The sequence below is a fragment of the Poecilia reticulata genome, linkage group LG1 (genome assembly GCF_000633615.1).
Source record: "Poecilia reticulata strain Guanapo linkage group LG1, Guppy_female_1.0+MT, whole genome shotgun sequence".
NCBI lineage: Eukaryota > Metazoa > Chordata > Actinopteri > Cyprinodontiformes > Poeciliidae > Poecilia > Poecilia reticulata.
Window position 1 is genome coordinate 23,347,622 of NC_024331.1, and position 26,627 is coordinate 23,374,248.

At 40.2% G+C, this 26,627-nt stretch overlaps 1 protein-coding gene and 1 long non-coding RNA gene across 3 annotated transcripts in view; both read left to right on the forward strand.

Annotated features, from left to right (window-relative positions):
• Positions 1-278: 278 nt before the first annotated feature.
• Positions 279-14,039, forward strand: LOC103468469 (uncharacterized). The gene is made up of 4 exons (XR_001776279.1): positions 279-670; positions 2,309-2,436; positions 12,385-12,456; positions 13,143-14,039. It is a non-coding gene; the product is annotated as an uncharacterized LOC103468469 (long non-coding RNA).
• A 4,791-nt stretch (positions 14,040-18,830) lies between these two features.
• Positions 18,831-26,627, forward strand: part of nfixa (nuclear factor I/Xa) — a 140,845-nt gene continuing 133,048 nt past the window's right edge. Inside the window, exon 1 of one of the 2 annotated variants that reach the window (XM_017304744.1) lies at positions 18,831-19,407. In XM_017304744.1, the coding sequence (XP_017160233.1) occupies positions 19,405-19,407 (3 nt within the window). In that variant the 5' untranslated portion in view covers positions 18,831-19,404. The remainder of the gene's footprint in view (positions 19,408-26,627) is intronic. The other variant, XM_017304770.1, reaches the window with a different exon arrangement.

Sequence of the window (26,627 nt, forward strand, 5' to 3'; positions counted from 1 at the left end):
ATAAGCTCAGTCATTTAAAGCTCATCACCAAAGATTAATGATTAATGAAGCTGCTTAGAAAATATTAGATGTGTTTGATCGTAATAATATTCAACATGCCTTTTGTTGTTGCAAAATGTACAACCTTTTTTCTCTCTCTCTAAATATGTACTTCTTTTTAATAGTTCTATCTTTTAAAATGTGTTTGTTTCAAATCCAAAGAGAAACAAACTAGTTTTAAATGGAAATTATTTTTAAAGTAAATCTAAACAATTTGGTGCTTAACTGTCTGATCGGCTCAGTTAGCATACAATAGAGAGGCGTGGGGCTCACTGAGGCCTCTTGAACGTGGCACCAAAGGATGAAAAGCCCAGCACACAAAATCACAGGTAGTAATGTGACAATAAGATCAATAATCATTCTGCAATACATCACCTGCTGCACCCAGTGTTGCTTTGACCTTCCCGCTCATCTCATTTCTGTTTTAAACGTGCAAATCGGGAACGACAAGTTACTTCTGCGCTCATCGCTAACTGAAGTGCACAGGATAAATGCACGAACACAAAAAAACCTAAGTCCCTGCGACAAACAGGAGCAGAAACAAAGAGAGGTGCCAGCACGAAAACATTAACCATCCGCGGAAACCCGAAGCCAATTCCAAAGTTTGCACTTGGATCCGGGACTCTTACGGGTAAGTTTAACCAAAACAAACACAGAATGTACTCGCAGAAAAATGCATTTCTGCTGTTACTCTTAGCCAGATCTTCTGTTGCTGAGTTTATTAATAATATGTCAAAGCCAAACACATGTTACGTTTTCTAGTTTATGCTCAGCTCTGAGGCTGAGATTAAATACACACATCCAAGATTGACTTTCTAATGAATATTCCAATTGATATTCATATTAGCATCACCCACCACGCAGGAGTTTGAGTGCACGTGTATGTTGTGGGCTGCGTCCCTCTGTAGCGGTAAGTTGGCAGAGCGAAGCTGAACTCTTGTTAGTGCGGTTGCTGCTCACTTTTCCACCAATGTCTGAGCATTTAGCCGGGGTTGGCGCACGGTGTCCATCAAGAGCGCAAAAACACGTGCACGCATGCACACACACACACACACACACACACACATATACACAATTGTATGCTTTATAATGTGCCAACTGATGTCATGGCAACCCCATATACTCAGCAAGAGGGAAGATGTTGTGAGCCAAATAAATGCCATGGTAACTTTTTCTTTTTCCTTTTTGAAAACCACGTTGCCCAGAAACCTTTGAAGCTTATTAAGTGAACCCAGTGGGGAGACAAATGGACAGAGAGGGAGACCGAGCAGGGAAAGGAGAAACTGGGGGAAACGCAGACAGAGAGAGAAAGAGAGAGGGATGGGAGTGCATCCTGTTCCAGGGCCAAAGTGGCTCTTTGTTTTAGGGGAAGGGAACGCTGTGAACCTGCAGAGAGGCGGGTTAGTGGCCTCACTAATGGCGCCTTCATTGAATTTAGCTGCAAAGTTGCTGAGTCCACCTTAATCTGTTTGGTTGGTGCACGACGCTGTTTGTCTCAGGAAAGTTTGCCACCGGTGGGAAGTTTTTAAATGTCCGCCATGCCAGGTTGACTTGCATCGGTGACTCTCAAGACCTGCCAGGATGAAGCATCTGTCCAATAAAACTCAATTTGTTTTTGTGGGATGTCATGTGTTAGACCAACAAAAATGGAATTTGGAAGTGGATAATTTAGCCTTAAAAAAATAAAATAAGATCTGGAACGTATAGTGTACCTTTTAAACTTGCTGAAGATCATCATTTTGCTATGTTAGTTGCTAAAAATCTTTTCAGGTATCTTTCAAGAGTCTCGAGAAGCAATATTTTCCTTTTTGCCTGATCTTCAGAAAATAGTTAATTCTCATTTGGGCTTAGTTGTGAGTGTGAATATAATTTTTTTTTGTCTTTCATCTATTTCATTTTGATTGGATTCACATCTGCAGTTTGACTGAAAATTGAACCTGAATCCCAATCCCAACTCTGTTGCAACCTGTAACAGGACATCTTCCACAAATTCTCTGTAATCAGCTTAATTTGTCTTCCCATCACCACAGCGTGTTGCTGCCATATTCACCATGGAAATGCTCAGTTCATGCACGTCAGTTTTAAACCACACATTGCGTTTTGCACAAAGAGCTAAAAATTCCTCAATGTACCCTTTCAGAACATTTTTGACATGTTCTGTCCGAAATGTACTTTTTAAATGCTTTCTTTCAAAAATGCATTTATTCTTGCCAGTCTCTCATGAGTTCAGATTTGCAGAGCGTGAAACGACTAGCTCTCCTGTCAACAGATGCTCCAACCTGAGCTCCAGATCTCCACAGCTCCTCCAAAGTCACTAGAGGTTTCTTGGCTTCCTTCCCTGAATAACCCTCTCCTTGCCAGACTCATCAGTTGAGGTGGATGGCCATGTCTACGAAGGTTTGCAGTTGTGTTTGTTGTGTTTGCTCTCTAATGTTGTCTAACAAACCTCTGAGGCCTTCATAGAACAGTTGGATTTATGAGGCTGTTTTTGTAGCAGATTCAGAAAAAAAACAAACAAACTGCAATACAATTTTTTGTAATGTGTCTACTCTGACTTGGTTCCTAAAAACTAAAACAGTATGTGCCTATACTTCATCCATTTTATTTTTGCCATGCATGCGTGTGCATTTGCCCTCAGCGTGTAATTAAATCAGTCCCCTTTCTCCTTGAGTTAGCTTGCGCTGCCAGAGTTGGTGCCCAGTGCAGCAGAGTCTGGGTCTGCCAGTATCATTAGTCCTGATGAATGACCTCACAACAATCAACAGAAACAAGTTTGGATGTGTGGAAAAGTAAATGTGAAGTACCAATCCATTTCAAGCCCCTGCAGCCCTCTCAAACAAACAAACCTGTGTTTGTGTGTGTGTGTGTGTGTGTGTGCGTGTGCGTGTGCGTGTGTGTGTGTGTGTGTGTGTGTGTGTGTGTGTGTGTGCGTGTGTGTGTGTATCTCAGTGCTGCATGTCGGTGCACACATGCAGCCTGCAGTTACTTTTCATGCTTTTTAATCATATGTGTAAGTATGTGCAAGTGAGCGTACTGTACAAAGCACCATTGTGAGCCGGGAGTTGCCCCTCCTGCACCGTGTCTGCGTGAGGAATAGCTTCGCTTTGCGCATGTCTCTGGGAGCTGTGTGCACTGTGCACCGGGGCATGGGTTCGACGCTCAGTTAGGGGTTTTTTGGTGGCAATTTCCATATTGCCTGGGGTCATGTGGGCATGGAGCCAACTCCTGGTGCTGTGGGTGCCCGCTGAGGCGTGGGGAGATTAAAGCGGGCGCACGGTACCACAAAGGGGCCTGTCTAGTGCTTTTTAATTCTCCCAAATTAGGGCACGATGCCAAGGCAGCTCCCTGCTATGGCAAACACTCCATAACTGGCACCACAACTGCTGCTCAGCAAGACATGGCGAGCGAGAGAGACATTGAACTTTGGAAGAAAACTTTCACTTATTTTTTCCCTCCTCTTTCTGCACACTTGGACACAGGCATGTCTAAAGCTCGCATACATGTAATTGGCGGTTTGTAGCTGTTGCTGATTTGCAGGGACACTGCCTGAATTCACCATGGCTCCCTGTTACTTCAGCCCTATTAATTGCACTTGGTTAATGTCAAACCTCTGGTGGAATGTGAATTCTGCTCTGTCTTTGTGAATGCATATACGCATATGTGTGTGTGTGTATATGTAAATCTGCATACCCTCAGGGCAGTGGCATGCCAATAAACAAATAGAAGGTGGACACTTTGTTTGATATTTGTGTCTGCCTTTCTGTGTGTGTGTATGCGCATGTGTGCATTTATACCCGCGGGGGAAGTGGCATGCTACTGAAAGGCCAGTGCAGGGACACCGGGGCTTGTGTGTGTGTCAGGTCTCCAAGGTCCCGTTTCTGAGTTCACCCAGTCCAGATTTTGCTCTCCGAGGTGCCATGTTGGCAGCTGTTACATCATCTCAAAGTAATGCCAAGGTTTGCAGGTTTTCCTATAGGTTCTGTTCCACCTTCGTGGTTGTTGTTCCTCATGCTCATGGAGAAAAATGTGCATACAAGATGAAAAATGTAAACAGCACTGCAAACGATGGAGTGCACGTGCCGAGCAGATTGGAAGCATTGAAACTCTGTGAACTTTTTGATTGAGAAGCGTGTTTTTCTAATCCTATGCTTGTACAGTAGTGCACATGATCTGGTACACGTAATCACTGCATGTCTTCTGATGGCATAAATGCTCCACAATTGAGCATATTTTGCTTTGAACACACCAAATGATCTGAAGAGGTGGAGCAGGAGCAAAACAAGGAGGCCTGCCCTCGTTGATCTCTGTGCTGGTGAAAACGGGCCTGCATGCACAAACGCAAGATGACTTCAGTTTGCATTAATATGTGCATGATGAGTTTATTGTTTCCAAAAGGTTTAACTGTGGGGCCTGTTGTCAGACCCTTTTTTTTTTTTTTTTTATGACAACTGGCCAAAACGCAATATTTCCATTTTGCTGTCCAGGCTTTGTCGCATGAATGGGGCCAAAGTTCACTGCTTTCATCAATGGACAGACGTGTCCTAAATGAGAAAGAGAGAGCAAGACTTTCAGCGGCTACCAGGTTTTATTGTGTATTTTTGGATTTGGAAATGTTGGCAACATGGTTGAAATCTCTGACTAGAAACAGGGTCAGGTCATACCTTAATACCATCTTGAAGAAGTGGAGCTGCTTGACTGGTATAAATTCTTTGGCGTACAACTAGACAACAGACTGAATTTAACAATGAAGCCAACTACAAGAAAGAACAGGCTGTATTTCTTGGGGAAGCTTAGGTCCTTAAGTTTTTACAGAAAGATGCTGCATATCTTCTTTAAGTCTATTGTGGAGAGTTCACTGTCTTCTGTCATCATCTGTTGTGGCAGCAGCATCAGGGCCAGTGCATTAGAAAAGTTAAACAACCTGAAAAAGAAGCCTGGTTCTGTTCAAGGGACTGCAGTGGAACCTCTGCAGGTGACGGTGACAAAATTTGTTTTCATTTAATCAAGAAAATTACGGTCAACCCTGAGCATCGTCTTCATGAGATTGCTGTAGAACAGAGGCTTCTTCACACTCGCTGTAACACAAACCGCTACAGGAGATCTTTCCTGCCCACAGCCATCAGCATCTACAACAACTCTTTAAAGAATCTTGGGTAATGTGAGTTACAACAAATTGTACTTTCTCTTTGTAATCAATAAAATAGGCTTAATTTGAATTGAGTTTGAAGTAAGATTAGAGTCAACATTCTCCAACGACTACACATGAAAAAAGCTGTTTTAGTACCGCTAACTTTGTCACTACTAGCATTAGATGCTAAGGATAATTTAAAATATGTGTCTTTGTTTTAAAACAATAGTAAGCCCTTATTTTATGACAGCTGCCCTGGTATGTGGCATAATTATACACTTATATTAATATTAACGCAGGAAAGGCAGAAATAATAATTTCCATTTGTGTCAATTATAGTTCAGTGCTGGCTAAAATTTTTATAAGCACTTGGAAGTTTTACAAAAGCGAAAGCGTAAACCTGTCTACACAATTCGGATCAGTACATCTCTGTTTTTGTTTTTGCATTAGAAATGCACGCAGCTTTCAGCTAAACGTGTAAGACCTGAATGATGCAATACTTCATGCCTGGAGAACAGTGCATCTGTGCGTATGTGTCTGCATACAAACGCCTGTGTTAATCCCAGTCTCTCCCAGCATCTGGAGCCTTGACACAGTTTAAAGGGCTGGCTGTGTCCGCAAAGAGCCGGGCCAGTACATGCACACAAACAAACACACACACAGCTCACACACATATGCGCACACTCTCACTTAGCTATCTGGGGCACCAGAAGGCCCAGGCAACGCCAAGGCAGAGGCTGCCCACTTTGGCACCATGAGGTGGGGCTGTGCTGGCGCTTTGGGGGAGAGAGAAATGGCAAAGGGGGTGTGCTGTTTAGGTGCTGTGAGAAACGAGGGAGAAGGGTAGATGGGGGTAAGGCTGAAGCGTGTGTGAGGGGAAGCGGAGTAAAGGGAAGGGAAGGCACCTGGCGTGTGGTAATATACCCGAGAAAACCCTCATTACCTGGCAAAAAAAACCAAAAAAAAGTTTGCATGAATGTGAGGTAGAGAGAGTGAAATACTCCCGGCGAAAAAGAAAAATGTGTTTTTCTTAGGCAGGCGTGGGGGAGCACGAGAAAAATCACAGTTTCATGATATTGTCTCACCAAAATTTAAAGATATTAATATATTATGGGACTTTAATATATTTTCTTTATATCAGAAAAGCAACTTTGTTCACTCTGCTTCTAACATAGAATATCGATTGCTACAGCTACAGTATACTACTGTTATCTACAGTTTTTATTGCTATTTTGATTCTCATACACTGTCTACAAAAATATAAAAATCCAGTAAAGTTTTTTTTTTTCATTTTATCTTTATTTATTGAGATAAACGTCTGATGTTTTGCTTTTTAAGTGTTTATTGCTCAGATTATTACACTCTTTCACAGCCCTACTAGCACACCAAGCAGATGTCAGTCAGTTAATTAGTGAGGCTACCAGCCCTTGTAGAGCGAGCTACAAACACCACTTCTTTAAAACACCACTGCCTAAGAGTGATGGGTGCCTGTCTGTGTTTTTGTGTGTGTGTGTGTGTGTGACTAGAAATGTTTCCAAGCATTCAGGTTTGTCTTGTAACTTACTAAAAAGTTTCAGCCAGCTTCCTGGCAGTGCAAAGAAACAGTTGTGAGAGGGGCATTACTGGCAGCAATCTTTCAGGCCCTTTCTCTGGAATAAAAGGGCTTTAAACTGTAGGAACTGTTATTATGATTTCGAAACCTTAGCTTTTGGAAACCTTGACATACCGTGACACAAGTAATCAGTGCCATGGTTGTTCCTTATATAAACTGTCAGCAAGGGTAAGCCCCACAAAGCCAAAGTAATTCGGGAGAAAAGTGTTGCTCCAATTTCTTTGCAATTTGCAGCACATTCCTACAAAATGAGTGAAAAAAGTGAATAATTCAGTTTGAACAGTAGGAGTAGCTGTAACAGTCTAGTTTAGTAATCCTTGATACCGGTGACCAGCCCACACTCACTGTTGCCGAAAACACAAACTTTCATCTGAGGGGAAGCCTTTTGTGCGTTCCCATGTTAATGTCGGATCTGCTGTGGTTCTGAACGCAGGTGTAATTTGTCATCCACTGTTTGGCTTGGAAGAACTGGGTGAAAATGGGTGCTACTTTGCTTGCTCTCACTCTAGTAAACCCTTCACGTCTCCACAGCAGCTCTAAGAGTTCAGCAAGCAATTCTGGAAAGTTCACAACACGAATGCAGAGACACGGTTTGTGTCTTGACGCTGTTTGCACCCTCTAACCCCCCCACCCCCACACACACACCACCCCTCCACCCCCACCCCATCCCATCCCATCCACTGTGGCACCACAGATGCCCATGTTGGCCTGCAACAGCTGTCTCACCATGTGCCCTACCAAGTGTTGCCACCCAATGGAAGGGAGAGGAAGTGAGGAGGAGGAGGGAGCATTTGAGAGGGAGGGTGGTGAATTTGGAAGGGAGGGATGAGGTCATGAATAATAATTTTTATGCACCCCGAAAAGAAGCCAGTGTTGTTGTTTTTTCTGTTTTTTTACTTTGTATTTTTATATTACCGCTTAATTTGTTAGTTTAACTTCTTTTGCTGTGTATATATATATATATATCTATATATAGAAATATATATATAGATATATAGAGAGATCTATATCTATCTATATGTATATAGATAGATATATCTGAATCTTGGCTTTGTCTGTGTTTCTGTTTCTGTCTCCGTTTGTCTGGCCGTTTCTACGAGTCTCTCTCCTCATTTGGTTCTGGATTTGGCCGATTTGATGGCCACAACCCAAGTTTCTCCCCTCTCGCCCGCACACCTCCCCTCCCCTTCCCCGGCCTCAGGAAGCCCCTGGAACCAGAGTTGATTAAGGAGGGACCAGTGGTCACGGGGTCCCACTTTCCATTGGTTCACCCGGGTTGACGGTATTCGTGTCGTCCAGTAACCAGAAGCAGGCCGCATAGTAACAGCGGGACATCGTGAGAGGGAGGAGGTTTTTTTGGTTGTTTTTTTTTTTTCTCAATTGCAAGCACCGGTCCAACAAGTCAGGTGCAGGATCCAGACTCGGATTCGGTGATGGAACAAAATGGAGGGCCAGTATGGTGGCGCCGCCATTTTCAGGGCAAAATATTTTCAGCGCGCCTGCCATCCTTCCTAATTTATGTAGGAATTAGACGCTTGGAGTCCAGCGCAAATCAGTGGCAGCAAAATGACCTTGGGTTTTCTCATTTGCTGGCTAAAAATTCAGGCTCCTCCATTAAAAGAGGAAGAATAAACAGTATATTTTAATCTTTCTGGAACAGAGCGGGGCTTAAATGTGCCATAGTCACAACTAAGCCACTTTAAATATTGTGCAAATTGCTCAAAAAAAACTCATTCAAAGACAGACATCTGTGCTCACATACCTGTGATTTTCTTTTTATATTGATATTTGAAAAGTAAAGCAACACAGCCCAAATGGTGCCAGGACAGATGGATCTAAGAGTGGAACCGAGAAACTGATGCCACTCTCTCCCCCCCACCCCCTCCACCACACACATGCATGCTAAATAAACGCCGCTGAGGCCTTGAGACACCGAATAATAAAAGTAAAGTAATAAAAGAAGCGCTGGGCGAAGAACATGAAGAGTTGTGAGCAGAGTGTGGCAGCGCTCTGGTTGTGTATTTGTTCATTTAATTTTGAGGGGATGAAAGCAAACAGGCATAAAGAGGGGCAGACGTAGGGAGATCACAGCGCCGTGTACCACGTTGGTGGGGAGTGTGCCACACAGTCTGCCTCCTAAAGCAATAAATCTGAAACAGCATAATAGATAAACGCAATACAGAACACAAAATACCCTGCGAGGGGAAAACTAATAAAAAACTGAGCGATTAAGTGGAATCAGAGTTCTTAGGCGAGTATCTGGAGATGAGGGCTGTTGCCATACAAAGACCGGAGCGGGCCAACACAACAGATGAGGGAGCATAGGGACGGGGGGCCGCGAAAAAACGAGGGCTAAAAGCAGAGGGAACGAGAGACAGATGATGGCGGCGAGGAAAAGGAGAGACAGAGGAGAGAAAGTGAAGGGATGGATGGGGCAGCAGATCAGAGGGAGCCTCTGGTGTGTCTTGCTCTCCCTTTAAAGAAGAGCCAGGAAAACAGATTAGGAGTCCTCTCTTTTTCCTGGGGGAGCACGCACACACACACACACACACACACACACACGCAGCAACGCACACACACATGCACACACAACCTTCATTCACCGTCCTCCTCCTCCCTCTTCAATCAAACAGAAAAACTAAGTTTCACACTCCGCCCGCCGCTGACCTGCCCGGCCCAGAACAAATCAAGCTGCGGTGTTGAGGCCGCGGTGGCGCCCGGGCTGGGAGGAGACGCCGTGGCAACCCTCAGTTCAGGTCACGTTTGCTGACGGTTTATGACACAAAAGAGGGGAATCAGATGGGAGCACACGCGGTGAAACACTCACAATTTGGCGTGCATGGAAGATGTGATCCAATGCAGGCCTCTGATTAATATGTGTTTGACAATACGGAAATCTGATTTCACCTGTGAAAATGAAAAAAAAAAATCCCAACAATATCACATGCAATTTAATTATGTCAAACTGTGTTATTTCTTTTATAATTTTTTTTACACTAATGAAACAAAGCAAAGAGAAATTAGCCAATCCACATGAGGTAAAAACAAACTGACATGTAACTAAATTTAAGTTTTCAACAATTCATCTGTTTAAAAAAAAAAAAAAAGAAGATAATTACCCAACCGTTCTAGACAAGAAAGCTAATTTTTTTTGTCGATACAATTTTTGTGATTCTGAACTCGGCTTATCTGTGTAACTGTGTGAGTGTGCGTCGGGTGATATGTGAGCTGAGCCCAGTGCAGGCCAATGATAAAGCACCACTCGGCCTAACGCACACACGCAGCAGCGGCCTCATAAAAATTCTTGGAAAGGTGACGCCTGTGTCTAGAAAGCCAAACGTCTCTCACGTCAGCCTAATGTCACGTCCTCCCGAGGTTTCACAGTTTACTTCAGGCCACAGCACTCGTCTCCAAAAGTCTCACTGCAAAGTGTGGCCAGGCAGACAGACAGACAAACGAACAAACCACTGTACTATTATACAACAAATCACATGGAGGTAAACGACCACAGTGAGAACAGTGAAGAATTTTCTTGCAGCTACTGACATCTCTAATTGTGCCTGAACATTGTTATGTTGGCCTTTTTAAATGATTTCATTTTGTTTCAATTCAAGCTAAAGATGCACTGAGGGAGAGCAATTCTCATATTGAGCAAAGATGTCTTAAAAGGCCATGCTAAAATGAATGATTCTGTTACTTTTGCCTACTTTGTGAAGAATAGTTTTCCCTCTCTGGGAACCTCTTGACATATTTGTTTGTTATCAGGAGATTTCCAAAAGTTTCTACTGTGGATTTACTGCAATAAATAGGCCTGAATTAGTAAAAAACATTAAGATTTTTTTATTTTTTATTTACCTGTACAAGATGATGTCAAGCATTGTTTTTCTTTCTTTCTTTCTAGAGGTCTCTGCTGCACACCTAAAACAACCCAATTTGGATTATTTTACTAGCCAGTTGACCGATCCAGTCCTGAGTTGATTTAACACCAGAGGTTATGGGTTTGACTCATTTATTAAGCTTTAGACTTTTATTGGTCAGCTGTATCAAGGCACTCCAAGATTTTAAAAAGCTGGTAAAGTCTTCCATCATACAGTGCTCACTGTTAAAAGTTCCTTTAATGAGATGAAAAATAAATAAATAAAATAGTTTTTGCCTGTCTGTCTGTATGGAATCTATAGTAATACAGCAAAGCCCCTCCCCCACTTTTTGCTGCACACTTCCAGTCAGCTAAGTTAAAAAAAAAAAAATGTTCTTCTTACCTGCAAAAGAAACCCATTTGGAGGTTGAAAAACATTTTCAGTCACAGAAAATCTAACTAAAGTAATGCTGTGTTTGAACCACAAACGGTAACCTATGTGCATCATATTTGTTGAGCAGTCGACTGAAGGTCCTACCAAAAAAAAGGCAACTACTAGCAACTAATTAATGCAATATCACCTTGTTTTACTCTATATGGAGCTAAATGTGCAAAATGTATGAAATGATTTGCAGTGAGCGACTCAAAACTGCTTTTATTTATTGTGATTTTAAAAAAAAAATCGAATTAGCAATGTATAAATGTAATAAATGTAATTATTATAACTGTATTTCAGTAATATTTGAGCAGGGGCAAATGTTAAAATGAAACAATTACGTGAAGTTATACATTTTTGTTTAAATGTTGGTGCTATAGCTCGGAGTTGCTTTCAAGACTCTCAAAATTATAACTCACAAAATGGGTCAAAGTGACTAGTATCTAAGATTAAGGTAGTAATAACAATAGAAGGAACTGGAAAGAATAATTAATAACCTGTATTCATAGTTTGTTTTTTATGGTTAAATTGTTTATCTTAATTTTAATCCCATGTTGAAAATGTGAATTGCTGCTGAATGAACAGCATCGTATAAAATAATTCATACTTAACCTCCTCAGTGCACCTTGAGTGAAAACTCAAAAATGAAATAAAGTTAAAACAAGTGACAATATAAAGACAGGATTAAAAGAAATGTTTGAAGTAGAAATAAAAATATCTCCTAAGCTTGTCTATATTGATTATCTCTATCAAAGTATGAATGCTTCATAGATGACATTATTTGCTTGTGAAGGTCTAGTCTAGTATTATTGTCACTGCACAAATTCAATCTCTACATGAGCTGAAGTACGTCATAATTTTACCACCTTACTGCGCTTTATTTCATCACTGAAGTGTTTCAGTGAGTTCTGACCAGATCCTCATGTGGTGAAGAAGAATAATGAGGCTCCTTCTTATAAAATTACCCATTTTTTTAAAGGTTTTATTGGCTCTAGTGACCTTTATTTGATAGTGAATTGACAGGAAAAGGGGGCAATGGGCGAAGGGGGAAGACGAAGGTCACCAGGCCGAGACTAAAGCCTCTATATGTGGGTTGTGCTTAATCCCTGCGCCACCACAACACTCCAAAATGATCAACCTTCTGACCGAACAGCGTTTGTGTTTACCTAAAGAGGCTAAACTCATTCATATTTGCCTCTGCTATCAATACCAAAACCTGAAAACATTTTACACTCTGAAACTTATGATGTATTTCAAGCCCTATGAAAGGTAATGGCATAAATATTTACACTTTTCTTTTGCTCATAATAAAGGTACATTTTTCCAGGCGTGAAAAGCAGAGGAGGGCCTCCCATCACTCCTATACTACAAGAAAGCTGCAACTGGTGAGCTGCAAGAGATGCCAATTGCATCACAGTTTGGTAAACGGAGTTGCATTGTCTCCTTATTCTGTTTCTGTTCCCCAACTTGCAGAAACAAGACAGAGAAACAATTTTATTAATGTGTGTATTTTTAGTTCCCAGATGATATTACTGTTATTTGAGGTGCTGAGAAAACAATTAATCCAGGGTTTTACAAATCAGTCAGAGGTCAGAATCAGACAATCTTGCTTGATCAGCTTCAATTTCTGAATATTTTCCTCCTCATTAAATGCATCAAAACTCCCATCGCTTTTGTCTTTATAAAAACATTGAACAATTGCCCGTACTCTGTACTTTTTAAAAATTATTATTATTATTATTATTATTATTATTATTATTATTATTATTATTATTATTATTATTATTATTATTATTATTATTTAATTTAAAAACTAATTTATTTGTTGAGGATCTTTGCTTTATTGCATTAATAAGATGAACTTGTCGTTTATTTTCTCTTGGATTCAAAACTATAATCTTCATCTGAGAACCTGGCATTTCTCTTCTCTATTATGTCCTAAAAATGTATTTGGAAGGTCAAATCTCAAAGAAAACCAAAAAATTGGTATTAGCCAAAAAAAAAAAAAGAAAAGATAAATAAATAAACCTTGATCGGCTCAGGTTCTACTTTACCCCTCTGTGTTTTTCAGAACAAGTCGCTGCGAGGTGTAACTGCTGGAGGCTCTCCTGAAGAAAAGTGCTGCTGCAGAAATGTGTAGGTTAAAGAGTCTCCATGACTGTGTAGTGGGAATGTACTCAGCTTGGCAGCAGAGCTGTGAACATACTCCACCCTCCACCCCTGCTCTCCTGTGCCAGGGCCGGGCATTCCTCACACCTCCAGTGGCCGCTTGGTAGCCGCTCTTTTTCTCCCTCTTTCGCTCACAGCAGCTCACACAGACAAACTGTCTTTTTGTTCGTATGCAACTACTCGAAACTAACTACTGCCTTCCTTCCTTCCTTCATTACTCCAGCCGCATACATTTCCTTCATTTCTTCAGCCCTTCATTCTTCCCTCATTTCCTTTTTTTTTTTATATTTCTTTTTCCTTCCACAGCCCTCCATCTCCTCAACTTTTGGGTCTGATTTGCATGGCAGAGCGTAAAGGATGCAGACAGTGTGAGGGCCCTCCCATGTCCGTGTCCTTCAGGGCTGCAGCCGGGCTGAGATTTGTAATGCTAGACAACACTCTGCTACGCAGGGATAAAAACCTCAGCCACCGCGTACAAAAAGAGCCTTGTTTTTTTTTTTTCTTCTTCTTCTTCTTCTTCTTCTTTTTTTCTCCTACTTGTTCTTTTCCTTTGCTTTCCAGTGCCTGTGTTGCACTTTTCGCAGGGATGTGCGGCATTCCCAATGCTATCTGTTTCAGTGAGGAATGAAGATTGCAGAGAGAGAGACAAAAACTATATCAGGACGACAGAGTCTGATGGATGATGTGGAGGATAGTTGTTTTCTGTCTGCCTCTCTGCAGCAGGGTGGCTGAGGCCTATACAGCTAAGAAGTCTTACAGAAAATAAACTATTTTTCTTGGCCCCCTTTTTTTTCACTGATTTTCAGTTGTCATACTTTTTAAAGTATTTGTGAAATTACAATCCAAAAAAAAAAAAAAAAAGAAAAAGAAAATGAAATCTGATCATTTTCTTTTTCGAATTTGATTGATGTATTTTCACATTTTCATTAATGTACAACCTTGTTGTTGCTTCATATTGTTGGGACACTTCGTTCATTGTTTTGGCCTTTATTTATGCTTTTGTTGCATCTTCTTTTGAAAGAGAGAAGCGCTTTAAGGCAGAGGAAAAATGACTAATACAAAAAATTGGGTTCCTTTCTGACACAAAATGACATATTCTTTATTGATGGTTATTATTGGCTTATCAAACTTTTTGTATTTGTAACGCACGCACACACGCACACACACGCACACACACGCACACACACGCACACACACACACACACAACTCTGTGCACCTGTTGACTTCTCTTTATCATTAAACTCCATATTGTGTCTTTAAATTGAATTTAAGGAATAAATGATCAGTTTCTCCCCATTTTGGGGGCTTTCATTGTGGTGGTTTATTTATGCATCACATTTTCATATTTTTATTCATCTTTTTTTTTTAACATTACTATTTTATACCTCAATCTTATACAGATCACTCTGTGTGTAGTTAAAAAAATGTAGCTTAAATGTGTTACACACATATTTGATGGGACGTCAGGGCCATTCCCTGACCTGTTTTCAGTTTAATTAATTAGAAATAATCAGCCTCACCAAGTCTTGCAGTTATTTTTCTTGCGTGGGATCTAGAAGTTGTTTTCTTGGAGTACAGCATGTAATTATTTCTAGCTTTACAGACCAGCATGTTGGCATCAGGAGAAAGTGCTCCTGTGTTGCCCGAGCGCCTCTCTCCTCACTCTGAGGTTTTTCTTTGGGGGGGGAACTCATTGCCCACATGATGCTGGCTCTTAAAGCAGCGTGCTACCAGAGGCATTGTGGTCTGCAGTTTAAAGGGGGCTGCGGCTACATACAGGCGCACTGCTCAGGGCTTTCATTAACCCCCAAAGCTCAGCCTAATTGACGCTTACAAGTTGCGTGATTAGGACGCCGCTGCCTGCCAACGGATGCCCCGCAGTTTGTTTTGTGACTTTTGGATCTAGCCAGCATCAAATGGTGTTTTTTTTTTTTTTGTTTTGTTTTTCTAAGCTATAGTGTTCTTCCAAGAAAATAAAAAAGAAAAGCCTAAGTCTTACTGTGTGCGCTCTTTCTCTATTTTATTTATTTATTTATTATTGATTTAAGTAACGTTGATAAATGTTTATGTTTGGAGTTCTTCTTGTTATTTATTTTTTCTTTTTTTATTCTCAGCTTACTTAGATTTTGATTTATACACGTTTGGCTTTTTTTATATGAATTTTTTGGCTCTAGTGGCCTTTATTTGATGGTTGATTGACAGGGGAGTGGGCAGTGGGAGAGGGGGGAGGACATGCAGCAAGGGTCGCCAGGGCCGGGAATCGAACCTGCGACGGCTGCGTCGCTGACTGGGGCCTCCATATGTGGGTTGTGCTTAACCCCTGCGCCACCACAACACGTTCGGCTTTAAATTCCGATCCGCAAAATTCGCTCCTGCTTGCACTGCAAGAGACGCGATGGAGACGTTGAAACGAGGTCAGCTTGTGCAAATGCACGATGACTCGAGATGAAATCGCTATATATATATTTACTGCTTGCGCGAAAAAAAACTAAATGGAAAACAACTGTATTCCATATCTTTTCAGTAAAGACCGCTGTGGCGTTTCATTTGTGGATTCAGCCAATTGATTTTTGCATCATATTAGTTGTGAAGGCCTTTCAGTTAAAACTCCTTATGCATCCATAAAAAAATGATCTTTAAATTAGTTATGCCAACATTTCCTTTTGAGTACGAACAGGTTTGCATTTTAGATAAAAAAAAAAAATATTTATTTATTTTATTTTGTAAAATAAATATAAATTGTTAATGACAAAACTACAAAAGATTTGGAAATCGTATTGATTTCTTCTCCCACTCCAATAAAGTTGTGCTTTATTTTTTATTTTTTATTTTTATTTTATATTATGTTGAGATAAAAACCTTTGATTAAAAGCAACTAAGCTTTTTTTTCGTTCAATAGACACCATTTTCCTCACTTTATTGAATTTCCTTAATGATCTAATTCCCTGAAACCTTGCAGTCAGGGCCTTTTGCAAAAGTTGGCTCTACAGTTGGTCAAGGCGCTCTTCGGTGTGCTGACTGCGCGCTGCAGTTTGCGCTTTAATTACGAGTGAAGAAAAAAATCGTGTTGAGGGATTATTTGGAGGGTTTCAGAGGCCCATTTTGGGAGTTTTCCAGTAAACTGATCATTTTACAAACAGGCCATCGCGGGCGTGCCTGAGTTTAATACCCAACAGCATCTGTAAGATGAAAAGAAGACGACGAAAAGCATGTCAAAGTCAGCAATTAAAGTGTAAATACAATTATTTTAAAAAAGACGAAAGAATCTAAAAATATATTGCTTAAGTTTTTTTATTAACATTTTCTACTTTTTGTTTTATTATTATTATTATTATTATTATTATTATTATTATTATTATTATTATTATTATTATTGTTGTTGTTGTTGTTCAACTTTTATTGTGATGATTATTATTTTAGAACATCCTTAATTTATTTAATTGATTTACCATCATCTGACCTGTTTTACCAACTTTATTTATTTATTTATTTATTTATTTATTTATTTATTTATTTGTTTGATAGGTGTTTTCTTTGTTACTTTAACGTCTCGAGAAATGTTTGACCTATAAGCTGTCTCACTAAATATAATCTTAAGGAAAGACAACCTGTTACAATTTTCACATTGTTGTTAAACGTTTGGTTTTCAGTAATTGTATTTATCATAAATTAAATGCGTGTTTCAATTGTATCCTGGATAGTAAAAGGAAAGTTAAACATTTGTAAATTTATTCTGCTGTTTTGATTTTACATTAATTGACTGTTTTGAAGGTAATCCCAAGCAACACCATTCCATTGTTGAATGTATATGTTATATAAAGTCTATTTTTTTTTAGAAATAAAAAATTGTGTATTTGTAGCAAAGCACACAGGCCTACACACACGTTATTCACCCAGACACATTAGTTTTTCATGTAAGTCTGAAGAAAGAAAAAAAAACGAGGCTGAAATACAAAACAAACCTGGTTACAGATGACTAATTCATGGGGCCAAATGTGTTAGGGGGGTCAATACTTAATTATTAATAATTCGCCATGTTGCAGGAATGTCATCAGACGTCTGGTTTACAGGACATGATGACGACACGCGCGCACACACGCACACACACACACACACACACACACACACACACACACACACACACACACACACAAACACAAATGAACACACGGACACAAATGAACGCGGACAAGCAAAAATAAATATGCAGGTGCCGCATTCGTCACGCAAATGTTTATTTCATGTGTGAAGTAGGACCTTCTAAATTTTAAAGAGCCTGAAATAAATATCCTTGCAGATGGAAAGCTTTGTGTATTCAATTCAGTCCAGTTGTTGTTTGTGTTTTATCAGGTCAAAATATTTTCTTAATTTTTTTTTTTTTTTTTTACTATTTGAAAAAGGGCCCTATGCTGAGACAACTCCCTGTCTCTTTGACAGGAGTCTGTCCTTGCATGGGGCCCTTCAGGGGTCACGATTTTGTTTCAAGCAAAGCCTCCGTTTTTTTTTCGTTTTTTTTTTCTGCATTAAAAATATGTTTTTAAATAATAATCTGACAAAATTCTTATTAGCAATAATAGCTTATTATAAACGTCGTCGTGCGTCTTCTTCTTCTTCTTCTGCGGCTTGCTCGTGTGTTTACGTTTCTGTGAACTTATTTCCCCCAAAAAATCAAATCTTCCAAGCTGATCTCTGCACTCGTGTAATCTCTTGGTGACGTTCTTTGCACAGATCTGTGTCAGGGAGCTAAAACTTGTTAAACCCCAGCTTAGCATTACCCAATCAGAAGTCTGATTAACAACCCATCAGAATGTCTTTGACCTGATGAGCTGCGCGTATCCTCCTCCCCTTTGCTCCCCCAACACCACGATAAAAAAAAAAACTGCGTATTAGCAGATTCTTCTTGTTCTGATCATATTTTCCCTCTTTTTGCTTGAGCACAGCTCTAAGTTGGACCATAATAAGTAAAGTGTGTTGACGGAATGTGCCGGAGCCAGTGCAGCCTGTAATAATCCCCTCCACCCCCCCTTCTCCTCCTGCAGTCCGTGATTTTAGTCCCTGGTGCTCCTAATGCTCCTAAAGCCCCAGCTGCTCCCCCCGTGGTCGCTGCGCTCTCTCCGCGACAGCCTGCATGCGCACCGCTCGCTTTATTAATAATTCACCCAATAATTCCTCGGTTCGAGGTGGCTCACTGTGAACCAACTCATCCACAAAACCACCGTGTGAGATTCTGATTGTGCACGCCGGTGAGGTGAGCCGTTCGGTCGCCGCCGCCGGAGCGCTTCCCTTTCCCCGCACGTATCTCCGCTGCAGTCCGGGACCCGACCGACCGGCCGGCCGACGTGTCGCTGCTCTGCCGGCGTTCCGCTACCGGCGCAACGCGACGCTGCACGCCGCTTTCATCTCGTCAGCTTCAAGGAGGAGGAGGCGGTGAGGGTGTCCCACCCCCCCCCAACCACCCCCTCAACCACCCTCCTCAGTTTGTGTGTATCTATATTCTCGCGTGTGCGTGTGTGTGTGTGTGTGTGTGAGTGAGTGAGTGTGGAGAGAGAGAGAGAGAGAGAGAGAGAGAGAGAGAGAGAGAGAGAGCGAGCGAAAGAGAGAGATATACGACGGTAAAAGCGATCGGGCGCGCTGCTTTTTGGACGAGTTTTGGACGCAGAAGCTGCTCGACTGCAAAGACTCTTTAATGAAAGCATAAGAGAAGAGAAACTTACTTTGTGTCACCCCTCCTGTCCAGTAAATTGATCGTAATATTAAGATCATTTCGGGATATGTTTTTTGTCTATGCGTCTTCCAATCTGGACAAGTTCGTCGGGACTTTGACGCGCACGTCTCCCCGACTTCCTCGTGCAGGACATGGGTGCATCTGACACCAAACAGCGATAGGACGGAGGGAGGTCCGGAGCTGCTGCTGTCCTCTTTTCAACCAGTCTTCTGCAGAGTGGACCCACTTTTTTTTTTTTCTTCTTTTTCTGGGCCTAAAGCCGACTTGTTTAAAGGTCCGTTTTTTGTTTTGCTTCCGGCAACAGTGAAGAGAGAAGAAGTCGTCCTCCCTCAGCTCTCTCTCCCTCACTTTTTTTTTTTTTTTTTTTTTTTTTTTGGACGCTGAACTTTTAAAGGAAAATGGGGCATTGAGAGGGTTGGCAGAACTCCCCGCGCTATAATGGTACGTGCTGTGGAAACTCAATAGTTCCTTTCTGTTTGGCTCTATAGGGTGAAGTATGGAAGGCTGGATGTAAACAAAACAGGGATTCTGTTTGATTGAGCAGAGCTGAATTTCATTATGGTGAAAGATCAGAACTTTCCTCAGTGTGTTATTATGACTGTAGCTGCGGCGCACCTGTGTATGTGTGTGTGTGTGTGTGTGTGCGTGTGTGTGTGGTTTGTGTTTTTGAGTGTGTGTTAGTGAATACAAATCAATTTATTTAACACATTTTCTTATCAATGTTTAACATTAATGCTAACTGTAAGCTGCAGTTTGCGTCCTTACAAAAATACGACCGTGCCTTTTAAATTTACAAAACTAAATCTCACTTTAGTGTCCTAATTTAGCTTACATTTCAATTTCAACTAATAGTGTCTTTAACATATTCAATGTTTTAAAGCTTTGCTCTGGTTGGTTTTCTTTCTTTCTTTTTTAAATTGCAAATTTCCTCTAAAAATAAAACCACAGCATGGTGATAGAGTACGGCTTTCCTCTGCAGGAATATACGTTTTTAGAAGGCATGCTAAAGAGTATAATTCTGCTTTGTGTGTGTTTATATTGATGACATCACAAGAGGCACAAGAATCAAGACAAACGAGCGCCATCAGTAGATTGAACACAAGTAAACACCTTTCATAGTTGATCTTGACTAAAAACTTAAGTTCAAAAGTGGACAAAAACAGCGATAGATGTTCTTAAAATAAATATCATCAGTTGCTTTATGCCATGTGTGATGTCACCAGAGGCATACGCATGTCTGAGCTTGATTTGTGGAAAGTAGATTTTTTATTTATTTTTTTTTGTCTTGATGAAATCGCAATAAAGTAACAAAACGAATAGGGGAAAAAAACACACTACGAGTGAGCTTTTATATATAAATTAAGTTTGATTGGTGTTTCAGAAGAGTCTACCAGGCAGCTTTAAAATGTAAATTCCGTTGCTTTAATGCACCGAAGCTGCCCTTTCTTGCTCTCCTCCGATCAGACAGAATGAAACAGAAATTTAAGAATAAGCAGAGCTGACCACCACGTACAATACTTGACACAAAATCTCATTTAATATTATAATTAACACGCCCTATTTCCGCAGTCTTCTCCATTAGCGCCTCTACACTGCGCCTCTTCCCTGCTTTCATTCGTGCGCCGCTTTAACTCCGTTCCTGATCACACTTTGTCGAGTTGACGGAAGGGGGTGTGTGGGGGGTGAGATGCCGCTGAAGGACCGTCAAGTGAGGGTCGCACAAAGAGAATATGATTCGCGCCATTTCCCGAGTCTTTAACATTGATCTGAAAATCGGAGGATTTGAAAAAGAGAATTATCTCCCTAAATCCTGCAGCATTTAAATGGATAAATCCCATAATAAAAATCGTCTTATAAAATGGCTGTACTATAAGCTGCAAAATACCAGATTGCTTTTATTGCCCATGTTGTTTTTTTTCCTTCAGCATCCAAGCCGAATCAAGCTTTTGCATTAAGAAAATGCAGCTCAAGAGATTCTATCAGGGAAATGTGCGTCACACTTCTTTATTTATTGGAGCTTCCATCCTATTTGAAATATTAAATATTGCAGCATGGATTTGGCAAAGTTTGTTTTTTTTCTTCTTTTTTTTTTGTCCAAAATATTTTTTAAAAATGCACAGCATTACTGGGATATATACTGGTTAAAACAAAGACATTACTCAATACTTTATAGTGGCCTGTCCAGGTGTTTGTCATGAAGACTGAGGTAATATTTGAAAAAGTTAGAATGTAGCAATTCACATTTTCTACAAAAAGTGCAAATATTATGTTATCTCTTTTTCATATTAGGTAAATAAATAAATAGATAAATAAATAAATAAAGTAAAAATGGTCAGCATTACATTAAATATTCGAAAAGAAAGATATAGAACATAATAATAATAGTCATAATCATAATTTTCAAAATTATCATGTTAAAGTGTATGCCCAATTCATGCCTTAAATTACATTAAATCGTTTCAATATGTGCATAGCTTTACAATGGTCATTCGCATAATACAGCAATTTGAGTCTCTCTCAGCTCTTTATATCCATGCTCATTTGTGCGAATCAGTGTTTATTAACAACTTTATGACTTCACATGCAAAAAAAAATGTAAAAAAAATAAAATAAAATAAAAGTGTATTAGCACTCATAGGAGCCCCTAATCACAGCAGCACATCAACTCAGACAGTGCCTCCAAATATAAAATGGCATGCGTCGTTTTAATGTCAGCTGTCCAACCATTTCTCCAACGCAAGTGACCTGGTAGACAATGGTTGATAACTGGCACTGATATGACAAGCCTGGTACTGTTTTGATTGTTGGCCTATAATTTCACAGTTGGTTACGCTGCGGTTGTTGTAGAGAGAACCTGCCAACGGTACAACCTGTCAGTCAAGGAGAAAAGCAAAGAAAGTAAATGGTGCCAAGCAGGGAGACGGGTGTGAATCTTCTTGTGTTATTACAAAGATCTTCAGAGCATTAATCGAGTTGAGGTGGTGAAGAGTGAAACTTTTGAAGTCACCTCAACCCGCTGCTAAATTCAGTGTGTTTGCATCATGATGCAACACGAATCTACACGGCCTGATGGTTGTGGTAAACTCTGCTGCATTAAAACCATAACCACAAGAAAATCCCTCCACGGATCACTCCTTGTGGGGAAACAAAAGGATGATTGTACCAACCAAAACCTCATTGTTAAATGCACTAAGGCAGTGCAGCTCTTTACTGAGTGTGGTTTGGCTATTAAGAGAGAGGGGGAAAAAAAAGAGAAAAAAAAAAAAGATTGGATTAGGATCCATGCAGGAAAAGCGGTGTCCATGGCATCTGGTAACATAATCCGCGGAGAAGGTGCATGGTGCAAACAGTACAGCAGAGGAACGTCGCTGCCCTGGTAGATCAGAGTTACAATTGGTGCTGTATTATCAACAAGCCACAGTTCAGAGCCTATCCTGTCTAGTGAGATCAGTAGTTGGCAGGCAAGCTGCCAGGATAAGTGAATATTGGAGTGTGTCACAGTGTGAGTATCTCCTCTTGTTTCTCTGGAACCGTTTGGGTGAGTGGTTTTTTTTCAATGAGGTTGGGACGGCTAATGTTAGTGTTGTCACATAAACAGCTTCACTGTACCTCGTGCTTTGTGTGTTTTTTTATATGCCGGTGTCCCACATGTAGGCTTCCCAAAATACACTTCGCACCTCTTTCCAGTTGTGTATCATTTAAATGGGTTATGTGGCTCATCACCCAGGGTGCCAATCTAACCGGGGCGGTATGTGACGTGTCCTCTTCATAAAAGGTATCAGTCAGTCAAAGGAGTGAGTGAGTAAGAAAATGTGGTCATATTTTACAGCTGGGATACAACAGTTGCAGCTGATGTTTGCATCTGATTTGTGACTTCCTGTCGTCCCTAAAGTAATGGGATATTTCACAGGCTGCATTTGACCTTAACTGACCAAACATGAACATGATTATTTAACATGAACAAAGATTGTTTAAGACCCAGTTTAAAATTCTCTTTAAGCTCTTTGTGAAGTCACAAACAGAGCACTCTTAATGCATTTTGTTCATCAGGACAATCTTAGATTAAGATAAGTACATATTGCACAAAGGAATTTTGGAGAGTTCTAGATACTAACCATTTTTACATTTGAATTAACTGCGTTAGTTTTCAACGCAATGTTTAAAAATTACTTTCCTTTTAGTTACAAACCTAAACCGTTTTTCCATAACTTAACCAAAGTTTGTTCAGTCAGAAAGTGACTAAGTATTGTAAAATTAGAGAAGCATTTAACTGTCGGGGCCAGGAATAAATTCAGGAGCAGTGCTGTTAAAACACAAAACTTTCTTAGTATAACTAGATATATAAACACATTCTTCTGAGAGGTTACAATTTCTTAGTAAGGCATAAAGCTCCCCCTGACTTCCCATCTTCTCATTTTGTTTCTTCTAGGTGATGTTCAAAAATCCCTTAAGGTGTTTCTGCTTCACTGTTAAGATCTTTCTCGTTTAAATGAGGAAATATTTTGATTTTGTATATAGAGTTTGAGGATTGAGTTTTGCATCTCGTTTCTCCATACAATGCGATATTGTTGCGAAATAGATTGTGGAGATACGGCTCCTTACTTATTTTTCTATCTCTGGGAGTTAGATGCTGTAAAAATTAACAGCTGCCATGAGACTTGTAGTTGAGACAATTTGTGTGTTGAAGCAAGAATTCAAGCCTTAGCTAGTTTAGCTGCAATGCTAAATGCCAGAGTTTGGACCACAATGCTTTAATCTTAAGAGATTAATATAATTTTAAAGAAAGCTTTAATGCCAGCCCAATCCGGCTCAATGCACCTGAACCTGGGACATTTTTTAGTGGTTCCTATTCCACTTTCATCTGGATCCTTTTTTACTATCCTTCTCCTGTCCCTCTACATCAAAGTCTTCCTCACTTCTATTCCGACTGACATCATCCTGTCCCTCTTTTACAACTCCACAAACAAAGCTGATGCTGTCAGTGTCTGCTACTTAACAGCAACAATCATCAACTATAGCACATATGGTGTAACAATGCTGGTTTTGCAAAGAATTCATAGTTTTAGAACACATTTAACTGAAGCAAAATGCTAACCATACAGGAAGTGAATTATTGACTTTATTTTTTTTTTTTTAGGTGGTATAAAATAGAAGCAGAACAGGACAGCTAGATGAATAGTCTGTATATTGAGATATTACCTTTTTAATTTTGGACACAGACTCGGTGTGTTTTCTTTTGCAATCAAACCAGTACGGAATGTTTGTAATTGATCAAGCAGATTAATTATTTATGCACATATGGTGTAACAATGCTGGTTGGCCATCTTTAATGTGTGGCCTGAACACATCCAAAAACAAAAACATGCTAAGTCTGGGATGGGACAACAAGTCCCAGCTTGCACGACTAACTTGTAGTCAGCCTGCTTGATCCTGTGACATCACTGACCGCCAGCATCCAAAGTAGCTGTTAATTTGGTGCATTTGTCTGCACCATGCACTAACTTTTTTTTTTTACTTAAGTAGTTTTTCAGCTCCATCCATCTCTTTCTCCTGTTATTTTTTTATTTTTTTTGACATATTGGATTATTTAACTAGCCTTGTCATCGCCTTTCTACACAATTCCGCTTGATGCTCATCTCTCTTCAGTGCTCCGCATGGGATTTCTGCCATTAAGCTAGATTTCTCCAGTAGAATTTCAACCAGGCCAATCGGCAAACAGAACAGCGATGTTGATTTTCTGTTTTAGAATTGTAGCCTGCCTGTAGTTTTAGCATTGGTAGCCGAGGAAGTGAACAAAGCCGTTCAGCCAATGTTGCCCCCCACCCCCAAAAAAAATAAATAAATAGTGAATTAGCATTAACAGCCATCTTGTTCAGCTCAGCACTTCTCTCTTCATAATGGGGGGGTTGGTTGTTTACAGCGTAATTTTCGGTAAGTTTCATAGCGTCAAACTGGTGCATTACATACGTCACAGCCAAATTTTAGAGAATGGGTAAAACTGACAACTTCAACATTAAGTAAGTTATCCTTCTCAGTGGTTGAGAGTCCAGATTCTCTGGAGAAAAGCACCAAACAACATTTGTATCCGGCTTTGAATATGATCTAGCAGCAACTCTTCACGCTGAAGTCAAACTTGTTAGCAAGCTGAGCTATTGAACCCTAAAATTGTCATTATAACTAATTACAATTAATGAAGTTACTAATTGTAATTACACTATAATTACAATTAGTTATAATGACTGTGGTTCATGTGTTCAGGGCACACATTCAAAAGTTCCCGATTTGATTACATTTATTTAAGGTTATTGCTAAGTTGCAGAGAACTTTATATGGGCACCAAACCAAGTAGAATGATCCCCATAACTGGTTAGAATATATTAAATTAATTTATTTAGAAAAGTAAATTTTAACAGCTCTTTAGCAATGAATCTTTCTTTGGTGTTTGATTTCAACACTCAAACCTGCAGCAGATAGTTGAGCATCTTAAGCTGCAAACATGAGTCAGTCCTCTTCACTCTACTTGCTCAGGATGTAATTGAATTTGAATCATTTTATATAATTAGCTGATCTGAATATCTGTATGAATTGGACCTGCTTTACAAAGTGATCTAAGATTACTTTTTTTTTATAAACTGGCGTTAATAACCCGACCTGAACTCAGAATTACTAAGATCTTCCAAAATATAATTTGCATATTATATACATATTATATATAATTTATATAAACTGGTGCACTATTGGAGAAATCAAGTTTGTTCTATTATTTCATGTACATACAAGCTCATGAGGAGAAGGCAGTTTAGGGTGGCGTTCATGAAAGAACCCCAACAGCCTGCTACTGTTTTTTTCCACAAGCACATTGAGCACAACACGAGAGTTTAGCCTCATGCAATCTTAAACTCTTCATCTTGGCGCTACATTTGGTCGAGCTAAATTATCAGGACTGAAAAGAAAAGTGAAATAATTAGCCACCACTCTGCTCAGCCATCTTTCTACTCTTATTTTTTATTTTTTTGTATGTTATGTCTGCTATTGTTTTCTCATTTCATCAAGTCTCCCCATTCCCAGAGGATAGTTGTGTGAAAAATTGTATTTTTCCAACATTTCTCCCTGAGGTAGCTTTGGCAAGGACTCACACGGCGGCCATTTCTGCCTTTCATACAGTGCTCAGACACTGTGGAACAGATCGCCGGTGCGGCCTGGAGTCTTTGAAGTGGCTGCCATCTCACACAGGTTGGCTGGACCATCTCTCTCTCTCTCTCGCGCTCTCTCTCGCTCTTTTTCTCCCTCCTCATCACCCCCCAATTTTCATCTTGCGTCCTCAACTTGGCAGTGGTAACGTCAGCGACCACATCTTGACAGTGAAAACGTTTACTGAGGTAAAAAAGGATGGTAATAATTTTGGATTTTAAAAAGATGTGCTGACAGAAGCTGCAGATGATGATCGCAGAGGTACAGTCAGGGACGAGGTGTAGGAGTACTGCAAGTTTCTGAGATGCAAATGCAGGATCATTGATATGTTGCCATTCATGTTCTTTAAAATGGAGCCATCTGAGAACAAATTTCACCATGAGAGGCTTCCCTACAGAAAGCTCTGTGGAGGTGTGTGTGTGTGTGTGCGCGTGTGTGTGTGTGTGTGTGTGTGTGTGTGTGTGTGTGTG